Genomic DNA, 25,201 nt, shown 5'->3' with positions numbered 1-25,201 from the left:
GCGTCATGGGCCCTATGGGTCAGCCCGTAGCACGTAGTTGGGTGGTGATTAGTACAAAGGGGACATGTTTTCCCCTATGCCTAGTTTGGCTAAAATAGTTTCCCTTATGCCGGGATTAGTTCCGTTGCTGTAATTCTGTGTTATGCTTATATGCCCTTTTGTTTCTTTTACTTAGCAGGAAGGAAAGTTCCTTGGTGAGGAGAATGGCTGAAATAACCAATGACAGATTTTCTTGCCTATACAGAAACATCTTTAATGCATAAGAGGGAGGAAGTGTAGAGGACGCCAAGAGCCAGAGGACCTCTGAGCAAGATGATTTGCAGCTGGGGAATGGACCCTCGGGCGATTCGTCCGCAGGTGCTCCTTGCAGAGAAAGAGCCCGATCCTTAGGCACGCAGTCAGTGTCTAACACTCCCCTCACCTGTCTTGTACTGTCTCAATAAAAGGCTACTGTGGAGGTTGCTTGGGGCTATCCTGCCATCAAGGTTAGCCCTGCAAGCTTGTACTTCTAATCCCTGTCACGCCTGGTTCCTTCCCGCAGCAATCAGACCAGAGTCATAGGGGCCATAGGGGCTGTGACAAACATCAAATGCTGGCAGGCATGTGGAGAAACTGGGTCACCCATACGTTGCTGGTAGAAATGTAAAATAACATAGCAACCTGAAAGATAGTTTGGCAGTTTCTTTTAATACATAAAAATGAGTGCACATGATAAAGATCTAATTTTTTTTTTTTTTTAAGACGGAATCTTACTTTGTTGCCCTCAGAGTGCCGTAGTGTCATGGCTCCCAGCAACCTCAAACTCTTGGGCTCAAGTAATCCTCTTGCCTCAGTCTCACAAATAGCTGGGACTACAGGTGCCTGCCACAGTGCTGAGCTATATTTTAGAGACAGGGTTTCACTCTTGCTCAGGCTGATCTCGAACTCCTGAGCTCAGGCAATCCACCTGCCTCGGCCTCACAGAGTGCTGGGATTACATGAGTGAGCCACCGTGCCCTGCCTTAGGGACAGATTTTTAAAAGTAGTAGAAAACTGTAGGAGAATAACTTTGAGGATAAGAAGACTTTTCAACAGGGCACAAAATGTAAGTTATAGGGAAAAGGGTGATAAATTTGACACATCAGAATAAAAGCTTCTGTATACTCAAAACTTAAAAAAGCATAGAACAGCAAAGACCACAGATAGAAAGAATAGCACCCTCCAGTGATGCCCTCAGGAACAACAAACTGAACAACTATCCCTGAGAGAAAGCATCTCACAAGAACCACAAACCAGGTGAGCAGTCACAGTACCTGGTTTTAACATCACACTAGGGTAACAGGCACTAAAGAGGGTAGGAAAAACAGTCTTGCACTGTACATGAGTACTGATCCTTTGTCTGAAGTTCTGTTATTATTTCTTTGAATAAACTTTCTATCCCAGTCTCCTTCTCTATCCCCTCTTTAAGGCCAAAACCACTTAGATTTGCTGTATTGAGTCAATCTTTAGGTCTCGTAGGCATAATTCATTCTTTCTTATTCTCCCCAATTACCCTGGTTTGATTATTACACATTGTATGCCTATATCAAAATATCACATGTACTCTATAAATACATGCATCTATTATGTATTCATAATAATTAAAACTAAATCATTAATTGAAAGAGCAAAACAGCAAACAAAAAACTACTCCATGTGAAAGCTTACAGGTAAATGACAAACCTATATATATGTGTGTGTGTTTGTGTGTGTGTGTGTATACACATATATATATATACACACACAAACATATATATATATATACACAAACGCACACAGGGTATCCATAAAATGGTGTGCAATTTAAAATAGTAGTCTATTTTAAGTTGTACGCAAACTTTATGGATACCCTATATAAAAAACTATTCATAGGCCCATATGAAAGGAACTCCTATAAATTAATAAGGCAAAGCCAACCACCCACATAAAAAATAAATGGCATAAATAGACAATTCAGAGAGGAGGAAATAAATATGGCAAATTAAAATGTAGAAAAAAATGTTAAACCTCACTAGTAATCACAGAAAGACAAATTAAGATAGAATACTATTTTTTTTCCTGACGCGTGCATGGCAGAAATTGAAGTCCAAAGTCAGGACTGTAGGGAAGCAGGTTTTGATCCATTAACTGTGGTGCTGCCAGTTTAGAGGGTAATTTAGCAACATCTGTCATCGTGTAAAATGTGCATTCACTCTGACTCAGAAATTTAATTTCCCAGAAAGACTTGCTTATCAGTTTATGAAAGCAGGCAGGACAACTGGAAACATTCTTAATGTTCACTAACAGGGAAATAGTTAAATGGAAAACTGTGAAGCTATTAGAATAGTGAGATATGCCTATATGTATGACATGGACATAACACCAAGAAATAGTGATATCTTTTAAAAAGCAAGTTGCAGAATAATATGCCTACTATGAAATATTTAAAAAAAACATAAAAAATCCAAAACTATGTGTACACGCAGATATGTTAATATTCATACCATATTGTAAACATTGGCTCCGTCTAGGAAGGGTATAGGGATGGAATGTCTGTCTCCAAGAGATTATAGAATGATTATACCACTAATTTTTTTTCTCAGTTTGTTTACCATATTTTGCTGTGTATAATGCATAGATTTTTGCCCAAATTTTTGAGGGAAAAATAGTGGGATACATCTACAGGCATAATATGTAAATAACACCAAGAAACAGTGATATGTTTTAAAAAGAAAGTTGCAGAACAATATGCCTAATACAAAGCATTATACATGGGTAATACTAATTTCGGATCTATGTATGTGTTTTTAATTCTTTTATTTAGGCTTATGTGTTAAAAGTGTAACTTGAGAAAGCAACAATAATACCCGTATGCAAATTAATGCCCTAAAATACAGTAATCAGTTTTGTTGAAGATATAATGAACTTGCAATGAAAACATTTTGGGCCAACAAAGAGCAATGCAATTCTCTCCATACACGTTAGGTAGGAGCTAGCAATCTAGCTGATATTTTTACAAAAAATTATTGTAAAATCCCTTGGAAAATGTTGAAACAGTTTTCATACACTGCAAGCTTTAAGCTAATAGTTATTAACTATGTTAAAGAGCCTGTGGGAGACACTTTGGACCTCCTCCCACAGAGTGTCCTCAGATTGTGGAGTCAACAGGAAGAAGAGTGTTGTCAGATGCCGAGACAGAGGGAAACCTGCAGGGTGGCCGGGGGAGGAGCAGGTGAAGACCTAGATTCTGAAGCCGCTTCAGACGGGGATCTCTTTTTGACCAATATGATACAAGAAAAGGGCGAAAGGACTGAATGAGAAAAAATACGATGCTTTCCCAGAACACTTAAAGGGTTCTTTAACTTTACGAAGAAAGACGGTTTGAGCAAGAGGACACCAACAGCCGCCTGTGAGAATCACGTTTTGGAACTTCATCCTTATGTTATCAGTCCGTTAAACCCCAAACTTTGAGTTGTCCCAAATCGCCAACATGGATGAGATCCCACTCACATTGAAGGTGCCATCTGACAGAACTGGAGTTGTCAAAGGAGCAAAGACTGTAGCTGCTAAAACTAGTGGGCATGAGAAAACACATTTCTCTGTTGTACAGATGGCACAAAGCTACCATCTGTGATCACCTTTAAAAGGAAAATGTTTCTGAAAGAAAAGATTCCAAGTGGAGTTACTGTCCATGTGCGTGGAAAAGGGTGGATGAATGAAGAGGCATGAAAATCTGGTTTAACAAAGCCTGGTCACAAAGGTCTGGAGGTTTACTTAAAATCCCAGCTTGGCCTGTTTTTGGACCTCTTGCCCAAGTTACACAAAGTACAAAAGCAATTGCAGTGGACTTGAAAACCCAGCTTGCTGTGATGCCTGATGGGCTCACCAGCCAGCTGCAAGCTCTTGACGTGTCAGTAAACAAGCCCTTTGAGGTCTGAATGAAGAAAGACTGGACAATGTGGATGCAGTTGCCTGGTAATGATTTAACACCCTTGGGCAGAAACAAGAAAGCTTCCATCGCTCAGATTGGTAACTGGATCCCAAGATTGTGTGGAATGGTGTCAAGAAGGAATGGTTGTGACACTGGTTAAAAAATGTGGCATCAGCAATGCTTTGGATGGAACTGAAGATGACAAAATTAACTGGGATGAGGAAAGTGACTCTTGAGAAGACACCAGTAATGTAGAAATTGAAGATGATGGTACTTCTGATATTGCCAGTGACAAAGAGCTCTTGGCCTTCTATGATGCGTAAATATCATAAATCTGTTACTGGTACATACAATTTCTTGTACCTTGTATCTGTTCTTGTGCCTTGTAATTATTCATTATGTAAAATTTCTTGTACCATAATGTGTTAAAAACTAAATGGTAAAATTTCTTTATAATACAAAAACCAAGTATCTAATATAAACAAATAAAATTTTGAATTAAAAATAAAAACGAAAGATTTTTTTCCTTAAAGTTTGAGCCAAAAAGGTGGGTGTGCATTATACATAGCAGCACATTATCATGGTAAAATATGGTATTTTATTCAAGAACATATTTGTGTCATTTGTATAATTAAGAAATAAGGATGGCCCACGGCAGCGGTTCACACCTGTAATCCCAGCACTCTGGGAGGCTGAAGTGGGTGGATGGCTTGAACTCAGGAGTTAAAGATCAGCCTGGGGAAGAGCATGACCCCATCTCTACAAAAAAAAAAAAAAAATAGAAAAAGTAGCCAGGCATTGCAGAAGTTGTCTGTAGTCCCAGTTACTCAGGAAGCTGAGGCAGAAGGGTTGCTTAAGCCGAGGAGTTTGAGGTTGCTGTGAGCAATGAGATGCCACAGCACTCTACCCAGGATGACAGTGTGAGACTGTCAAAAGAAAGAAAAAAGGAAGGAAGGGAGGGTGGATACTTAACACAGCGCCTAGCAAATGCCTAACAAATGCTAATTCAAACTTTAAAAAATAAATTGAAGAATATTTTAAAAGAGTTAAAATTTTCAATATAAAGGATGATATAACAATAATGGTTCTACGGCCAAGGTTCTAATCACGTTACAAGGCAGTGAGTGATGGGACTCTTCCCAAGGGAAGAGGAAAAGGAGAAAAACAGGATTCGCCAAAAAGGGATTCGAAACCAAAGAAATTTAGCACCTCCTGTACTCACTGATCCAACAACAAGCAGGCAGTAAGGGTTTCAGAAGTGCCTCACGGAAGGCTCGGAGCACTCAGCACCTTGAGAACGGCCAACTCACCTGTCGTCTTTGCTGCAGAGGTGGTGGAAACTCCGTTGAGCTCACTAGAGCTCCTTTTCATGGGTCTTGCCTTATATTCTCGTTTGGGGATACTGGATGCAGCTGTGATTCTGTAACACACACAGGAGACAGATACCTGGTGACGGCAGCAAAGCTTCCCAGCATGCGTTATTTCTGCCTTGGTGAGCAGACAAACTTCGGTTACAGGTCATGAAATGGATAGTTTTTACCTACGGATTCTTGAGTAGGCCAAGTTGAGAGAAGAGATATCCCAAATGTAGTTTTTCAACTATCTATTTGAGCATCCTTGGGAAATTCATCTTGAAGAAGACTATCTGTCTACATGAAGTCCCTGAGGCATCTAACAAGTGCCCGCGATTCAGTGGGCACCCAGCAATGTTAGCTGTCTTCTGCATCTTTCCCCTTGTATAGAAATACAACTATGAAAATGCACTCATAGGTGAGCAGTCTGTCTGTTCATGGGTGTGCTTCAGACATCAGGCAGACTTTTTTGTCTTCCCTCTATAATCACGCCATTGATTTAAGCAAAAGTTCCTCCAAATGTATTCATTATTATCATCCTATGTAAAACAACTTTCTGTTATCATACCTGGCAAAAAAAAAATAGTGTGAAAATGCAACATTTTAAATAAATAGGATTGCATGCACACTATGTATGCTGTTACTAACTTTCAGAAAAGTGCAGCATACATTTATCATTAAAGCCACAAGGAACACGGGGATCTTCCTCTATAGTTCAGAATGAATGTCTTTCACTACATCTTAGAGTCAGAACTATGAACACAGCCTGATATTTGTACTAGTGAGATAAAAAGATAAAACCCCTTTTATTTTGAGACCGAAACTCAAGCTGTCACCCTGGATAGAGTGCCATGGTGTCATAGCTCACAGCAATCTCCAACTTGGGCCCAAGCAATCCTCTTGCCTCAGTTTTTCTATTTTTAGTAGAGACAGGGGTCTCACTTTTTGCTCAGGCTGATCTCAAACTCGTGAGTTCAAGCAATCCACCCGCCTTGGCCTCCCAGAGTGCTGGGATTACAGGTGTGAGCCACTGCACCTGGCCAAAACACACTTTTTTTGTTTACAGATATTTACATATTTTTTGAACACCATCTCACTCTTCGTTCCACCCCTAGATGTTGGGGCCAGTGTACACACCATCATCACCCTCAGACTCAGGAGGCTAAACTCTCATCGAATCAACAAGGAAGTCAGGACAGCTCTGTAGGGCTGGCCTCTGGTGTGCTGGTCCCCCTAAATACAGGTCACACAAAAAAAGGGGCTTGAATGAAAAAACGCTGCCAGGCCCCTTTCCCAGCACTGCCCTATGGGCCAAAGCCAGCACTTACTATCTCAGTCTCCTCCCACACCCAATCATGGAAGTCTGAGGAAGAAAATGGCGAACACTATGGGGCCAGGGGAAAGGGGAGCTGGAGGGAAGGAGGGACAGTGACTGGTTTGGGGCAATGTTACCTCTGCCGCCCTGGCTGGCCCTTACCGTATCTGCAGCTTGTTCTGCAGCTCCTGCAGAATCTCTGTGGTCTGTCTGTGATAGTCTAATGCCGCCTCTATAAACACGGCCAACTGGCTGACTTGTTCTACCTGCGGCAGAAGCAGAAAATTACTCCATGGAGGCCAGAGCCTATGTAATAATGTGCAGAGAGAGAGGAGACCAGCAAGAAAGACCCGGCTTTGCAGGGAAGCCAGGAGTCTGCCTCGGCTCCCATCCATCTCATTTCATTTCATCTCCGAGCCCTGCATAACCACCACGCAGGTCGCGGTATGGAACTGTTGATGCTGGAAAAACATGTTTGAATGTATTTGTGATTATGAATTTGATTTAACTCAATAAAACACCTGTTTTTCCAATTAGACGATGCTTTTCTCAGGAGCTTTCTATGCTATAAATCTCATGGATCTGAAAACAGGGAGATAAAGCTTTCCCAATCACAAGTGAAGCCAACAGCAAAAGAATTGCTTAGTTACTGAAGTGTCTCTGTGGCACTTCTAGCTAAGCCCAAATCAAGACACTCAGTAAATTAAACTGTTCTCAGATAAGGGGGCTGGGAGCAAAATGCACACCAGGGCAAAGACTCGCCACCCCCTTTATGTTTTTGTTACTATAAACACAAAATGTGTATTTTTTCCTGAAATATACATCTGAAAGGCAGGAACTATAAAGACTGTGGCATCTCTGTTTCCCACAAATCAAGACATTCATAAAATTAGTGACCAATTTATAGTGGATAATTTATTAAGAAGCCATATGTCATGTAAGAAACATTTGGAAGACCTGAGTATGTATAATCTGAGGAAGAGCCAGCTCCAGGAGGACGTGTGCGCTTTGCCGCCCACTCCACGTCCGAGGGGCTGCTTGCAGAAACAGGGATGACATATTTGGGAAGCCGTGGAGGGAAACCCCAGAGAGCTGAGGTGATGGTGCTTTCCAACATGAGTCCTATGAACTCCACATCTGGACAAAGATACAAATTACAACCAACACCTACAGCCTGTGCCTCGTCCCTGCCCTTCACTGTCTCATCACCTGCTAGCTGCCTGCTCATTCACTCACACACTCTCTCACCCTGCCTAACCAACCACAGACTTGCTTGCCTTCAAAGATCCAAGCTTCTGTAGCTGCAAACTATTCTTTAGCTGCCTTTGCTTTAATTTTTTCTTACCCATTTATACTATTTTAAACACGGGCTCAACATGCATGCCCTTAAGATACACATGGAACCTCCCTGTGCCAAGCTGTGATCAGCATCTGAACAATGCAACCCACAAGGTGGTGTTTACTTTACCATGCTCTGTGGCTGGAAAGCTACAAGCCTAGCCTTAAACTCTCAAAAACCCAATAAACAAAACAAAGACAGCCTGGCCCCTACCAAATCCTAAGGATTTCTTAAATTTCACCTCTTTGGCTTTCACACATACTTTTAAATAAGTCCAGTGCCATGGCTTAAAATGATCATAGCAGAGTTAGCTACAAAAAGAATTTTTCTTCCTTCCAGCACTAGAGTTGTGTGCTTAGAAAAATCCATGCCACATATCTCTGTCTTTAATAAAATCGATTTGTCCAATTTTATTATCCACTTTAAAATACGCTTGACATTTGTAGTTTTTGAAGAAACAGTGAAAGGAATATTCCTTAAAACATGTGCAGAGTTGGGAAAGGATGGGGAATCACCAGCTATTCTCTCTGATGTGGCTAAAAATACAAGATTATATAATCTGGAGACCCATTTGTGACCATCCATTCGATGGATGATTTGGGGAAGGACATGCATCTCAGAGCCCCTCAAACCTGTGGGAGATAACTGTGCCCCAAGGAGGTGGCCATGCAGTCCTGAAGAGGTGGCTATTAGGCTGTAAGTCTCTCTAGTTGACAGTGAAGACAGAGCGTGTCACAAGTGGATGATTTTCCTCTTGCTCTGGCAGAAAATGGAAGCTCCTCCCAGCTGTCCCTCGGCCATGGGCATCGGGCTGTGTGCTGAGGACCAGCACAGGTGGGCTTGACTTCCCAAACCACATTTAGAATTAAATACCCAGATACGCAGAGCCACCTGCTCACTGGGGTCATGTCTGATGGAGACTGTGTGTCCCACCAGGCAGTGGCAGGACCTGCAGACCCACAGGATTTAACCTGAGAGTTAGCCAGGTCCCTGCCACCTTTAGTTCCAGGATCAGTTCCTGGGAAAAAAATCCAACAGTCACTGGCCATCCTGAAGCTCTCCTCCTGCAGAGCTTCCCCACTGCGACAGGATAAAAGCTTGAGTGATAACAGCTGCACATGAGGTTGGGGACATGGGGGAGCAGGAGCCCAGAGTCCCATGGTCTGCAGACCCATTGGGCCTGGGCTTCTTGTCAGAGATGGACCAAAGACAGGGCTGGGCTAGGGGTCAAGGTCTGCTCCAGCCCACCACGTACTGACGCTTAGTCCTCCCCACAACAACTCACACCCTGTTATCCCCAAAGCACCAGGCAGTATCAGCGCTGGCATGTCAGGTCCACAGGGGAAACTGGAAAACATTTCATTCACCTTGCCTGGCTGATAGGAGAGGACTGTCCGATCACCTGGCCATAGCACAGACATGGTGACATGGAAGGACAAAGTGGTCCCTTCTAGATCTAATTGCTGTGTCTCCAAGAAGAGAATGAAGACAGCTCTCTGAGGCTCATATGACCACTCATGAGTCTCCTCTGCACACACCTGGGAAGTGGACAGTGGGCCGCGACGCGGGCCACCACCAGCATCCCCTTAGCCTGTCTCAGGGTATCCACAAATGGTAGCTCTTGTCACTCTCATCACCATCACCATCACCAGTGTCTATCACCACCATCATGTTAGCACAAGTGTCAGCAGCTATGGCACACAGGGCAGTCACTGCAGCCAGGGGGATGGAGGGAAGGGGCCTGGCTCCCAGGCACCTGGACAGCCCCGCTCCATTTCATTATGGTGGTTTCCTCCTACCTCAGTGCTGGCCTTCAGGGGCTTATGTGGAAAGGCTGGGTGGGAGAAGAAGGCCAACACTGGTGCCAGCCAGAGCACCTGCCCCACGAGGTGGAGACCCCAGGATCCAGGCTGGAGTGGGCAGCCCTGGCTCCCCAGAGCTGAATAGGGAAAAACCCCACTCACCTCATTAGCACCCCCCAGGAAACCTTAGAGGGGGTGCTGCAACCCTGCCAGGCAATGCGGTGCAGGCCCTGCTGAGCCAGAGTGAAGAACCGCTTCTTACTTCTGCCGAGACAGGGCAGAAGGGGTTAACCATTTGTGACAAGCAGAAAAGCCACCACTGGCAGCACAGGGACAAATGACTGAGCTGTTACAATAAAGCTGTTAACTTTTGACTGATGTTGAGAGGAAAACTGAGGTCTTTTGGATCAACTGCCAAGGACATGGTTGAGATAGGCTTCCCTGAAGGAGGACTTTGCCAAAACCCATCACGCAGCTTACACAGAAGGAGCGCATAGAACAAATGGGTCTGACAGCTCATCTGACACACAGGACACAGCCTCTGAACCACTGCTGGCCCCGCAGCTGGCAGGGCGACATTCACTGCAGCCCCATGAGGAGTATCTGATTCACGTCGCACTTGAAAACACGTTCTAAATACTTCAAAACAAAAATACAGGGGCAGGTTGCGGTGGCTCACACCTATAGTCCTGGCACTCTGGGAGGCTAAGGCAAGAGGATGGCTTGAACCTAGGAGTTCAAGACTTGGTCTGAGGAAGAGTGAGACCCTGTTTTTAATAAAAGTAGGAAAAGTAACCAGCCTCTGAGGTAAGTGCCTATAGTCCCAGGTGTTCAGGAGGCTGAGGCAGGAGGCTCACTTGAGCCTAGGAGTCTGAGGTTGCTGTGGGCTAGGCTGAGGCCACAGCACTCTAGCCAGGGCAAGAGAGTAATACCCTGTCTCTCTCTCTCTCACACACACACACAAAGAATATTCCAAAAACAATTAAATATGATAATCTGAAACAAAAAAAATTTTTAAAAGCCTTTTGCTTGGAGACAATTTCAAGAGAAAATGTATACATTTAAGGGAAAACAAACAGAGAGATAGCAAACTCTTATACCTCCTATCCGCCCCCCACCACAAAATGTATAAATGAAAAATTAAAAAAGATAAACATAATAAAGTGTACTTTTAAGTCCTCCATGGTTTAAGGTTCATGGGAAATTTCAGATTCTCCTCTCCAGCTTGGGAGAATTAATTCTCCAGGATTAATGTCTTGTCAACGTTGGACAAAGCCCCTTCATATCACCACGCTAAATATAAGGTGCTCAGTGCACTGTGTTTGCTTGACTCAAAAGATGCAACATCTCAGTGTACCTTTAAAAAAACTATTATAAGTACAACGTGGTCCTGACTTGTCCCCACAGGTCTGAACGTTTAATGACTAGGTCCAAAGTGAACCCTGGCATAGCTGAGCCCAGGCTGAGGGCAGGGGAGCAAGAGGGAGGCAGGTGCCAGAGTCTTCTTTCACTCAGACAGTAATATGCCCAATGACCCTGCCTAACCAAGGCCACTTAGGTAGGCCCCCTACTTGGGCGTTGCCCGGTTGGGAGTCACCTGTCACCTTTAGTTCCATTTTATTTGACTACACTTGGACAAATCACAGCAAAGTTGGTGGCAAGAATCACAGTGCAATTTCTATTGGCGTTTCTGAGGGATATTCCCTAAGGTCTTCAAACTCCTCAAGTTCACAATCACCACTATGGAGCAGCTGAAAAATGCTTTTATATCCTGAACTATGACAAGTGAAGGTGTCAGAGAGCTTGGGGGGTGGGGGAGTGACAGAGGCTTTCCCCCTAGTGGAGAGAGCTGCTCAGCCTCACACATCTGCCTCAAAGAGGACTTTTCAGTCTTAGCAAAATTGCAAACTCACCTGGCTTTGCATTCTCCTGAAATGAAAGGAGAATGCTTATGCTTTCATGCTTTCAATGCTCATAGGCTTATGTGAAAGCATAAAGACTGTGGGATCATGCATGGAAGCCATGGGCTCACACACAGAGGCTGTGGGCTTACACACAGAGGCCATGGACTCATACACAGAGACCGTGGGCTCACACACGGAGGCCATGGGCTCACACATGGAAGCCATGGGCTCACACATGGAAGCCCTGGGCTCACACACAGAGGCCACTGGCTCACAGAGACCGTGGGCTCACACACGGAGACCGTGGACTCACACATGGAGGCCAGTCTACTCTGCAATCTGGGGCTCAGAGACAGCCCCACCTTCCCAGGGCCAACTTGAACATGTCTCTGGAACAACGCTGGGAGAAACAATATTTTGCAAGATTTAAGATTTGAATCAGGGCTTGCTGGACTTCTGAAGATATCTCTGAGGCAGGAGATAAAGGTTACAGACAATTCTGGAAGCTTCATAACAACTAAGGCTTTAGAGCTTCTCAACAGGTTGATCATAGTTATATATTCAATGTTTTATTCATTTACATTAAAGTCTCCTGTTTGGTTTAAATACTTACATCATTTTCTAAAAAATTAAACATGCTTCTTTCAGCCAACTCCTTTGACTCTTCAAATTTTTCTACCGCTTGTCTGACTTCTTCGTCTGGGATCTTACCTACTCGCTTCTTCTTATAATCGTAATCCAGGCGGCGGCCTTCAAGCTTTTTCAGGTGGTGCTAAAAAGAAAGAGAAAGGAGTCTGTCAGAGGATTGTTACATTCACAACTCGGCACAAAAAGGTCTTTGCTATTTCTTTGAAAACAGTCCCTGTTCTCAGCTTTAATTCTAGAGGGCAGGAGCCCACCTCATGCCTTCGTGTGCACCTAGCTGGCCACAGGCTCCCAGCACAGCAGGTGCCTGAGGGGTATTTGTGGAAGGAAGGAAGGGACAGATGGATGGGTGGCGGTAGGAACGAGTGCCCTTGTGGGACACGGGGAGCACACCATGCTCAGATACGGCTTTTCAATGTTCTTTATAGGATCCTTCCTGTCGGCTTTCTTAATGTTCAGATAATTTCTAACTAAATTAATTAGACACACACACACACAAAAAGTAGTAGGGACATTTCTTTTTTAGTATCTTTGCCAATTCTTTACTAAGCAGCAGACTATAAAAACACACATTTCCACTCTGCCTGAGAGTATGGATGATTTCCATAGAGTTCCCAAACAATTACCAAGCAAGTTGCATAAAGCGCTGTCTGTGAGTACAGGGGAGAGATATGCCCACGTGCCCGCGGGATGTGAGATTCCTAACCAGTGTTATCATCCCTTTAGCAAAAACCAACAGCTACAGCTTTCCATTCATGGCTGCCTCATGTGGCAGTAAGATTCCCGTCATGGCTGGTGTCAGAAACAGTGCAGAGGGACAACTGTGCAAGGCAGCACAGGGGCCCCATAGAGTTTATCACTGGACTCCTTGGAAAACAGATAATTGATATGAAAACTGGTCATCCCACTAACATGAGTGGATAACATGCCCTACTCGTTCCAGAGGGAAGTTCTGACTTCCGTGATGGTTTGGTGACAGGAGCACCTGACACCAAAGACCAGAACCGCTGCCTTCACACTCTGGGACTCTGAGCTGCCCCCCCCAGGTGGGTCCCCTGGAGTTCACGCTCTGGGACTCTGAGCTGGCCCTGGGTGGGTCCCCTGGAGCTCACATTCTGGGACTCTGAGCTGGCCCCAGGTTTCCTAAAGCTCACATTCTGGGACTCTGAGCTGGCCCCATGTCCACTGGAGCTCCTCCCGTATAGGTGCCCATCAGCCACAGGATGAACAGACAGGCCCTGGATTCTGAGCTGTGCAGTGCATGGTGCAGCCCCACATAGGCTTCCTGAACCTCAGACTGTTGATCTGTGACCACCTCTGTGACTTAAGTTTAAATTTACACGTTTTCTCCAACCAACAGCAGCTGATTAACAAGATGACATTTAGAAAATTATGTTGTTGCATAGAGAACACAACACTTAAGAACAGATGAATTTTACAGAGTTTCTCACACTCAGTACTCAGAATCCATGTGTGGGTGGATGGCTACCCCACTGATCCTGGCCAGGTGGAAAGCAACGTCACCCAGAGGACCTTTCCTATGGCCTTCCCCAAGGATGTCAGCACAAGAGGAAATGAAATGTATTATATTTCAGCAGAGGAAGTACACACGCATGATTTCTAAGGCTCTGCATTTGGGGAAGATGTTGTGGCATCCCCAAAATCCAGAATGTCACTTCTCTAGACTCATCTGCTCAATAATAATGTGTGAGTACAAACCATCATGTGGCACCTGTGGCTACAACAGTGCATGAAGTGTGGTTCCTTACCCAGGGAACTCCCTGCCCCGTCAGAGAAGAAAGTGAGGAAGGGTATCCTGCAGGAGACCCCCACAGAGCCCAGAGAGGGAACAAGAACTCGGAGAGGTGACGTGAGTAGCAGGAGGAGGGTGGAAGGAAACAGACACCAGAAAGCAGGCCCAGAGCAAAGCAGTGTTGCCTGGGAACTGGAAATAACCAGTGGGGCTGGGCACAGCGTTCAACTGGGGAAGGAAGGGGCCAGTGACAAGACCACGGGGAGGGAGGGGCTCAGCAGGACAGGCTGAGAGATGGGTCTTTACTCCCGGCCCCTGTGCAGTACCCTCTCCGGATCTCTGCTTGCTCTGGCTGTAGGATGGCGAATGAGGGGCTGAGGGGAAAAGCCAGGAGTCCAGGCCTCTCTGCTGCCGTGTTTAGTGTCAGGCAAAAAAGCCAACAGACAGAAAGGGAAGGGATGAAAATGCAGGAGAGAGGACAGAGGCCCCGAGGAGGTGAGAGGGGAGTGACCCCAGGACCCAGTGGAGGACTGGCCTGGGCAACAGAGGGAGAGGACAGCATGGGTGCAGGGGTCATAGGGCTGTGCAGGGGGAAAGAGGATGTTTGGAGATCCTGACTGGAGGCTTCCATTTTCCACTCAACCTTCCTGAATGCCCCTTCATGCCCTTTGCTTTCAGCGGAAACTCTAAACACCTACCCAGGTATCCAGGGCTTTCCATGAGTCCCAGCCTTTCCTCCCTCCAAGGCTCCCTCTGCCCCGCTTCCCTACCCCCGTGCACCTGTGCCCTGACCATACCACACAATCAAGTTTCACCTGCCTGCCCCCCCAGCCCTGGCCCTACACCCCCCTTCCCCACCACTGTGCACCTGTGCCCTGGCCATACCACACACCCAAGTCTCACCTGCCTGTCCCCACAGCCCTGGCCCTCCACCCACCCCAGTCTGCATGGCCCAGCTCCCTCTCTCTCCTGAGAGCCTCCATGACTCAGCCAGGCTAAGGGAGGTAGCTCTCCTTGGTGTCCCTGGGCTGGCTCCTGAACAGCACCAGCCACAGTGTGCTATCCCTGCTGTCACTGCCCCATACCAGTGAGCTTCACAGGGGAAGTTCTAGGTCTCCCTGAGCAACATGTGGCCAGTGCCCACGACAGTGGCAGGGCACAGCAGGCCCTTGATACACTGTTGTTGGATGAATCAATGAAGAACCAATGAAGTAACATCCATCACTTCCTTCTCTGGCCCTTGTACTTCAGAGCTGCCTTGGGGCCCACTGTGCAAGGAGGACAACACAGAAAAGGAAGGAATGGAGGGAGACCATTCCTTGGGTGACCCAAGCTCGCACAGTCACTCAGCCTCATCTCCACCACACAGGCTCACACCAGTGGGGTCCACATTTCCACTCATAAGTTGTGGAAAGCATGGGCTGGAGCAGCGGGTTTTAAATTTTAATGTGTCACCCGGAGGACTTTACAAAACACATTGCTGGGCTTCATCCCAGAGTTCCTGATTCAGGGGCTCTGGGGTGGGCCACAAATTTGTATTTTTCACAAGCTAATACTGAAGCTGCTGGTCCAGGGAGTACACTTTGAGAAGCACTGGGCCTGAAGAAAGGAAATATGACATCCCCGAGGTTCTAATGACTTCCAGCCCAGCCCAGGCTGCTCAGACTATGCTGGGACGCACCTGCGGGGAGATCTTCCCAACTTTCAGCCCGGCCCAGGCTGCTCAGACCGTGCTGGGACGCGCCTGCAGGGAGATCTTCCCGACTTTCAGCTGGGCCCAGGCTGCTCAGACCGTGCTGGGACGCACCTGCGGGAAGATCTTCCCAACTTTCAGCTGGGCCCAGGCTGCTCAGACCGTGCTGGGACGCACCTGCGGGAAGATCTTCCCAACTTCCAGCCCAGCCCAGGCTGCTCAGACTATGCTGGGACGCGCCTGCAGGGAGATCTTCCCGACTTTCAGCTGGGCCCAGGCTGCTCAGACCGTGCTGGGACGCACCTGCGGGAAGATCTTCCCAACTTCCAGCCCAGCCCAGGCTGCTCAGACTATGCTGGGACGCGCCTGCAGGGAGATCTTCCCAACTTCCAGCCCAGCCCAGGCTGCTCAGACCGTGCTGGGACGCACCTGCGGGGAGATCTTCCCGACTTTCAGCTGGGTCCAGGCTGCTCAGACCGTGCTGGGACGCACCTGCGGGAAGATCTTCCCAGCAGTTCCACATACGGCACTGAGACTTTCAGTGCAGAAGTCCCTGGCAGGCAGAGTTCCAGGGCTGTTTCTGCCCATCTACTAAAATGCCATCAAGCAACTGGCATGTAGTTACCTACAGGTCACTAAAATTTCTCACATATGCTCTAGAAGACCATTTTTAACAGTTTTCCAAATAAAAAATGTCAATTCCTAGGTATCAATTTCCTTAAGAAGTAATAGTACATTGTATCGAAAGATGCAACTTTGACATATTGATATGGTACGATTTTGATAATTAAAAATCCACTGCAAAGTTATAGAATTGTTTCGTTATGTGAGAAATGGCTGCATAAACATGGATCTTCAGCCTGGCTTTGAGCTGGCTCCGACCAGAAGGAAAATTTCAAGCTGGAGGAACATGGCCTGTACCCCTCCCATCCACAGCCCCTGTCCAGGGCAGACTGGTCTGACTGATCGCCTACTATTTCCCAGTGAGCCCAGGTAAACAGAACTGAGTTATTTGCTTTTTTCACCACTCATAATAAGAGGATGTTTCCAGTGAGTGCCTGCAGAAACATTGTAATAATTTAGTCATTATTTTAAGCAGCAACAGGTATCTTTACAGCCCAGAGGACTTACCCCAATCTCTTTTAAATCTTTATCTTGTAGTAACTGAAGTGGATCAATAAAAGTCTGCTTCACATTAATATCGAGAGAGTCTTTCACCTCAGCCATGAGCTTCAGGGATTCACCAACTTCTATTAGTGCAGTGCCTTAAATAGAAAATACAGATCAAAAAGTTCCTTCAGGAGACTGCTCTAGTTTAACCGTGATATTTATTTAATTCTTTCCCTAAAGTTTGTGGATGATGGCATAAGAAGGTTCATCCTCTAACATATCAATCCTGACTCAAAGAAAAAGAAAAAGTCTTCCAATTTTCTCCATTTTCCTCTCCACATTCTTGCACTTTCACCACCACATAAAACTGAGGCAGACAGTCCAATGTACTGACCATTTTGGCCACGAGATGGGGATAAAGCTCCTTTTAAAATACTAGTACTTACGGAAACTGGCACCAAGAGTCCCTTTAGAAGCTCAAGAACAAAATCTCCCTTTGTAAACAATGAAAGAATTTATTCATCCCGGGTGGAGTAGCAACAAACAAGGATTACAATGGAAACAAATAAACAAAACCTCATTTCGGCTTCCAGCGTGGCATCTTCTTCAAGCCACACCTGGTATCCATTTGGTTCCAAGGCTCCCTATCCTCTCTGATGTCAGAGTAAGCCTACCGGGGTCACATAGGATGTCTGTCTGCTCATGCCATGAGGTCCTGGCTGGGCTTTCTGGGCTTGGGGAACAACAGGAAGTCTGTGCTGGATTTCACCCTACCTCAGGGCAGTTATCTGCAGTAATTTGCAAGCTCACTGCAAGGTGGGCATCCTTCATGTTCTCTAGAAGACTGCAAGCTCACTGCAAGGTGGGCATCCTTCATGTTCTCTAGAAGACTGCAAGCTCACTGCAAGGTGGGCATCCTTCATGTTCTCTAGAAGACTCCCCTGGGAAACACTGCACTAGCCTGAGCTGTTTCTCCTAATATGGGATTTTCCGAATTGATCTTCTTCTTCTTCTTTTTTTTTTTTTTAGGCAGTCTTACTCTGTCACCCAGGTTAGAGTGCTGTGGCCTCAACCTACCTCACGGCAACCTCAAACTCCTGGGTTCGAGCAATCCTCCTACCTCAGCCTCATGAATAGCTGGGACTACAGGCGCCTGCCACAATGCCCAGCTATTTTTGGAGACAGGGTCTCACCCTTGCTCAGGCTGGTCTGGAACTTCTGAGCTTAAGCAATTCACCTGCCTTGGCCTCCCAGATGAGGATTACAGGCATAAGCCACCATGCTTGATCTCTAAATTGATCTCTTTAAAAGATGGAGATTGGGGTCTCTCAATTCCGAAGTTTGAAAAGACTTTAAAGCCCAGCCCAAGCCTGACCTCCAAGTCGTCTCACCTACCAGTTTAGGGCAGAGATAATTTATTCTCCTGCAAAACAGGGATGCAAGGGTGGCGCCTGTGGCTCAAAGGGGTAGGGCACCAGCCTCATATGCCAGAGGTGGCGGGTTCAAACCCAGCCCTGGCCAAAAACTGCAAAAAAAAAAAAAATCAGGGACGACAATATCTAACCCACCTCCCTTAAAAAAAAAATGAATATGCTAGATAGGACCTGAGAAAATTAAGTAGAAACATTATTATAGACCCTTGCAAAATATGGCAGAAATGGACACTGTTACTTTAAAATAAAGTTGCCCAGGACTCCATTTGGAACCATTGATAGTTTTATTCCTTCTGGGAGGCCACATTTCCTTAATTCAACTCTTCGGAGTCTGGATCTAAATCATTCCTAAATGGAGGTGGGATGTCCTTTCCTAGCCTGCAACTCTCTTCTGCCCAAGTGGTGAGAAATGGAGGGAATTTCTTAGGACTCCACGATCCCTTCTGCCACCAGTGCTCATGTCTCATAACATCAGTCAATTTAGCTTTGACAGAAACATTTGCAAATACGTTGCTTTGGAGCCTTCAGAGATTATGTTCTGGACGCAGGCATCAGATCCCTGGAAGTGAAATTCCCTCTCCTTGCCCAAAGTTAGGGCTGTCGAATCCCATGAAGGTGGGGCTCACCCTCCACCGGGGTTTCTGCACTATAGGAGGTCCCAGCGTGTGGCCTCAAAGGAGAAGACATCCCACGGCACAGCCTCTTCCTCTGTTCCCAATACCCTGCTGAAGTCAGTTCTCTTCCTTACCCCAAGTTTCTTAATTTGCAGGGCACCTGGGAAGCTACCAAGTTGTCTGGTTATCCCCAAAGCCATGTGCATAGCAGGAACATCCTCCTTGGCAATCTCCACCTGTTCCCTCACTGATGTGCCTTCAGGGTACAGAACAGACCATCTTATTCCCAATGACCCTTGGAAATAAAGTTCACATTATATTGCTCCGAAGAATATCGTTACCCTCTATCACTAATTAATTAATGCTTTAACACTTAGAGTGTCCCAGGTGACAGAGGAAAGGGCATTTGCAGTATCACCACCATCACCTGCTGCATGTAAAACAATGAGAGAAAGCACACTCTCAAGGCCTAGGGTTAGATCAAGGTCCGAGAAGGTAGGACCTGGTTATCTATTGCATTGGGGCTTGAAAGAAAACCCACAGTCAGTCAGCACAGAACCACAACGTCAGCATGGCACAGTGACAGGAGAGGGCATTGGTGTCCAAAGGGTGACTTGTGTCCTTACCCTACCCCATTACTAGCTAGGGAAATCTGGCAATTTATTTCACCTTTAAAAAAAAATCTATATATTTTTAATTTTTTTTAATTTTAGATTAATATGATGCCACGTGATTAGGTGGCATTGTTTATCTTCACTGAGGTTTTTTTTTTTTTTTTAAGTTTTCAAAAGGCCTTTTTCCCAATCTCCTAGAATAATTACTCTGGCCAAATATTTGATTTATCCATTTCCTTATTCTGCCTTGTTGTCTGTACATGAATAGCAAACATGCCAAATTTCCCTGGAATACTTAATATACTCAATTCAACTTATTCAATGAAGCAATCTCAATCAAAATTTAATGATTTTCTTGATACGGTGGACATAAAATGACTTAATTTACAACCAGAAAAATAAAGCCAGTATGTCCATGAAATTTTTGCAATAAAATAACTAACGGACGTTTTAGAAAAATATGTTAAAATATATTTTAAAACCACAATACTTAAAACAATATGATGCTGGATCAAAACAGGATACAGGTCAAGAAACAGAAGAGAAAGACCAGAACACACGAAAAGTATAAAAGTTTAGTCTATAATAAAAGGGTCATCTCAAATCAACAGGACGACATTGAACTTTTCAAAAAAGTGCCGGACAACTAGCTATTTATTTTGTCATAAAACAAAATTAGAACCCTGTTGAACAGTATGTCCAGTCAACTCAGGAGCTTGGAAAGTTAAAGGTAACCAAAAAAACAACAACAACAACAACAAAAAAACATGTTTTGAAAGATCCAAACATTGAGATCATCTGCAGAGGGTGGGGATGAGAAGAGTTTCTGAACACGATGGCAAAGCTCAAGACCATAAGAAAGCCTGAGGAGCTCTACATAAAAAACAAAAATATATCTCATTAAAATGACCTACATGTATAAAATCAGAAGGTAACTGCCCACCTGGAATGAAACTTCATCAAAAAGCAAATATCCTGACCATTTACAGAACTCACAAAACAGTAAAGAAAAACTGGCAAAGAACACAAATATAAAATTCAGAAAATAACAAACGTGAAAAAAAAAATCCCATCTCACATGCAATCAATCTGAGATATCATTTTTATATATAATGTATAAAATTATCAGTCATTTAAAAGTAGACTAAAAAGATCTAGGGTTAGTAATTGTGTTGGAAAACATCCTCTCACGCACTCCAGGCAGGAATGTCCCACCTGTCAAATTGGCATTACTCTTCTGAAGAGTCATTTTGGGATATAGTTTCAAGTTTCCATATTTTTATCTCCCCGCCCGTGGCCCCACTGGGGTGGGAAGTAGGCATACTCTTGAGGCAGAGATTTTACTAATAAGAATCTCTTCTTAGTAGACGAGTATATGTCAAACAATATAATTTTGGATATCCCTAAAGATTTACGTATGAAAATGGTTATTATAAATGCTACATAGAATATTTCTACATAAAGAAAAAACTATCTAGTAAATGGGATTGTTGAACAAATTGTGTGACACATGGAATATTATGCATATTAAAAACAACATACTAGATGACAGGGATCATGATATAGTTAATGGAAAAGAACAGGTTACAAATGGGTATACAACCTGTTTTAATTTTAAAGGTGCATGTGACTATAAATAAAAATAAACAAGGCATAAAGGATGCCTTGTTTAGCTGGGCCCATCCATGGCTGTGGGATTGTATATCATCTTTGCATTTCCTTTACTGTACTTACTTGTGCTTTCTAAACCTCCTGCAATGAACTGTATTACTTTGCTAATTTGAAAAATAACAAAGGTTGTCAACTGAAGGGTTCATGGTAACCTGCAGCCCACGAGGGCAGAGTTCCAACTCCCCCAGGTGGAGTGTGGGCTCACCGAAGGCGGACTCCTCCCCCAGCTCCTTCCCGAACTTGAGCATGCAGTCCCCAAGCAGGCCTTCCGTCTGCGGGTAGCCCGTGGTCTTCACCTGCCCTCGGATCTTCGACACTGTGTTCAGCATTCCCAGCTTAGCTCTGTATGCTTAAAAACATCACCATTTGTAATTCCTTAAAGTTACATGCATTCATCAAAACACAGCACTCATCAAATGCAGCTGCCAAAATCCAGGTCACCCTGGACAAAACGCCAAAGACGCGAGGCACCAAACAGCCACGTGCAACCTATTTAATTTTCTCAATTCTTTACCAAAGTGGGTGGCTAAGGCACTGTTGTGCAGCCAGGATGGAACACAGAAATTACAGTGTATATTGTTGACTCTAAAGAACAGTAACTGGAGCTATTACAAATAAGCACTACCCCCAGCATTGGACCGTTTGGGATGCTCTAAATTGCTAACACGTGAATCCAGATACCGATGCCTGTGCAGATCATTTTTCTTGGGGACCAAATGTAAGCAAAGAATTGCTGAGGGTAAGTTTTCAAATTAAAAATGTCCATTAACACATAAACACACAGGCCTGCTCCCACGAATTGATTCAGGCCAATGATATTTAGTATTATGGGGGCTGGGGGAGTCTGCTGCCCACGTTTAGGAGGCAGACCCCACCACAGCCGTCAGAAGCCTCATGTCATGGGTCCCCAGGTGTGGCTCAGCTCCCCACTTCCTGGGGAGCAACAGGAGTCAGTGGCTGCTTTTTACCTTCTCTTCTTTCCTCTGACTCAGGCACTGAGTATTTACTAATCTTGGGCTCTCGGCAGCAAGCACACTCTGCTTGTTTCTTGGCCTCCAAGGAGACCTAAGAAGCTTTTGCCCTCAAGAAGCTCACAGTCCGGTTCTTGGGAGGCAGAATATACATGGTGTAATTATGAAAATAAAGTCTGCTGTAGTGTAGGGAAAGGAAAAGATAGCCATATGCAGAAAAAAAGATTGAAAGATGCCCTAAAATGTGCAGAAATAGCATTGGTTAAGTGTGGAAGAGGAAATACATATGGTATAATCAATGGACAAGGAGTGGGGTGGTTTGACCTACAAAGAAATTAATACAGAGCAAAATGAGAGTTATCTATAGGAAAACACTGAGTCTGAACTGAACGCCAAACTGAGGAGTTGGGATTTCATTCTGCAGCTGGAGAGTGAGCCACACAATAGCTGGTGGTATGTGATATAAACTGAGGTAATCAAAGGACAAACTTGTTTTCTTCTACTTTGATAATTACATATTTCTTTTTAATGTATGTGTATTCTAGACAAGTGCTTCTCAAACTTTAATGTATATGCAAATAACCAAAGGAGTGTTGAAACGCAGAGTCTGATTTAGTCACTCTGGGCTGAGCCCAAGATTCTGCACTTCCAGCCTATCCGGGGATGCTGATCCTGGTGGTCCATGGTCTGCACTTTGAGTAGCAAGGCTTGAGATACCCACAGTGCCAACCTTTCAACTTCAACCTCAGATGCAAAGCATGTATCTACCAGGTCCCTGGGCCCATGCACACACACATGCACACACACACACTCATACACATGCAAACACATGCACACACCCATACACATGCAAACCCATGCACACACTCATACACATGCATGTACACACATTCATACACATGCAAACACATGCACACACTCATACACATGCACACACACAGGCAAACCCATGCACACACTCACACACATGCACACACTCATACACATGCACACACACAGGCAAACCCATGCACACATCCATACACATGCACATTCATGCACACATACATATGTGCACACAGTGTGCACACATTCCACCCCACTCTGCAGGCACTTGAGGGCCAGTACACTGGACTAGAGACTGCTAGGGATTTCTCATCTCCAGGAATAAGCAGAGACCTCTGGCCAGCGAACACTTTCACTGTCAGCAAATGCCTCCCTACTCCATCCAAGTGTCAGCTCTTTGAGGGTGGGGTCTCTGCCTGACTCAGTGCATCCCGGCACCTGGATGGCCTCAAGCACAGAGGAAGCACTTAGTAAAAATATTTTCTTTTTTTTTTTTTTCTTCCTTCCTTTCTTTCTTTCCCTCCCTCCCTTCCTTTTTTTTTTTTTCTTGAGACAGAGTCTCACTCTGTCCCCCTCCACCCACCCACCATAGAGTGCTGTAGTGTTGCAACTTCAAACTCTTGGTCTCCATCGATCCTCCTGCCTCAGCCTCCCAAGTAGCTGGAACTTTTAGCGCCCACCACAACACCTGGCTATTATTAAATATTTTTTGAAAAGAAAACTGTGAGGTTCTTTCAAAGATTGATGAGGCCAAGGAGAAGACACATGATTCTGGTTTTTAAAGCTATTATCAAAACAATTTTAAAGAACTTTATACCTGTCAGACTCCCAGAATATAGCTGATAAAATTTATGTTATTGCATTTTTACTTTCTTGATTTTCAGATGGTTAGATATGTGCTAATTTTTACTGACAAGGGAATCCTTGGAACTACATGTAAATGATAAATTCCTAAAAAGTAAAGGCTGGTTAGGAAATCCACAGATCTCAAACAGTGGGCGCCCTCTACTGGTTCCTGCTATGCACAACCTGAGATACTCATCAATGGAGGCTGCCTGGGGACCCAGGAATTAAGACCTGTGTAGAAGCTGATGTCACCCTGGACCTTCTCGTGTTGTTTTCACATTCATCATGCCTCATTTCTTTAGCCTTTGAACCAGGAAGTGAAAGCCTTTTCAAATTAACATATGCCTTTAGAACAAGATGGCATAAATTTCTTTAAAAAAATTTTTTAAAGCAGAAATAGCTGGGTAAGAAAACCTTCACAAGATACTCGGTGGCTTTCTGAAGCATCTCATAAAAAATGTTTTTGCACAAGTCAGCATTGCCTTGTTGCTAAGAACAACACTCCATTCAAATGACATCAACCAAAGTTCACAAAAGTATCTGTGCTGTTTCTCATCTGCTAGGATTGACTGCGACTGGGGGACTCAACTTGAAAAACTGAATTTCATTATTTGCACACAGAGGACATTGTTTCTATTTTGTACTGTGTCAACCAAATGCCAAATAAACATGGGTTTTTAGAGCTTGAGACAAAAATACACAATAGAACGTTTTAAGACATCTTACTTTACCTGGATTTGGCTGAAGATATTCAGTGGTTCTTGAAAGAATTTCTGTAACTGCTTTATTGGTAACATCTATTTTCTTAAAAATAAAAGAAAAGAAAACCCGTCAAAATGTGAGTAAATGACAAAATCAATGAATAGGGAAGTAATTTTCATTAATTTAATATTTACACCATTATGATGATTTTCATGCAAATGAACATTTTCAACATTTTGGGAAGACTCGGTATTTTCTCTCTCTTTTTTTTTTATTTTGGAGCATCACCTTCTTCCAATGATGTTGGAGAATGTCCATTTATTTTTCTTATCATTAAAGTGAATATTAATGTAATATATAGAGAATGTGTTAAAGTTATCAATCTCTATGAGATTACCAAATATACCTAGAAGTCTCTCACAACTAAGGCCACACATGAGCCAAACTTTCTTCATCTGCTGGTGAACGTGAATTTCTATATTTCTATAAGGATGGCATAACCATGATTCATATGAGGAACTACCTCAGTAATCAACAATAAAAAAATCATAATCATTGTAACTAAACTAAATATATTCATTTGCATGATGGGTCAGAAGATGTTAACATCAAAGTTTCCCCAAAACTTTCCCCAAAGTTAACCCTTCAGATTAAGACTGAATCTTTCCTTTTGAGAAGTGATTC

At 44.3% G+C, this 25,201-nt stretch overlaps 1 protein-coding gene across 5 annotated transcripts in view; it reads right to left on the bottom strand.

Annotated features, from left to right (window-relative positions):
• SH3GL3 (SH3 domain containing GRB2 like 3, endophilin A3) overlaps positions 1-25,201 on the bottom strand; it is a 200,853-nt gene that overhangs the window by 35,792 nt on the left and 139,860 nt on the right. For 3 of the 5 annotated variants that reach the window (XM_053594734.1, XM_053594735.1, XM_053594736.1), the window contains 6 exons: positions 24,547-24,619; positions 21,379-21,522; positions 16,863-16,996; positions 12,254-12,412; positions 6,758-6,861; positions 5,239-5,348 (listed from right to left, as the gene is read on the bottom strand). In XM_053594734.1, coding sequence (XP_053450709.1) covers positions 5,239-5,348; positions 6,758-6,861; positions 12,254-12,412; positions 16,863-16,996; positions 21,379-21,522; positions 24,547-24,619 — 724 coding nt within the window. Of the gene's footprint in view, positions 1-4,544; positions 4,688-5,238; positions 5,349-6,757; positions 6,862-12,253; positions 12,413-16,862; positions 16,997-21,378; positions 21,523-24,546; positions 24,620-25,201 lie in introns of those variants that run through there. The other 2 variants (XM_053594737.1, XM_053594738.1) reach the window with 2 other exon arrangements.

This window comes from Nycticebus coucang, chromosome 6, assembly GCF_027406575.1.
Source record: "Nycticebus coucang isolate mNycCou1 chromosome 6, mNycCou1.pri, whole genome shotgun sequence".
Lineage (NCBI taxonomy): Eukaryota > Metazoa > Chordata > Mammalia > Primates > Lorisidae > Nycticebus > Nycticebus coucang.
This window is presented reverse-complemented; position numbering and strand designations above follow the sequence as displayed.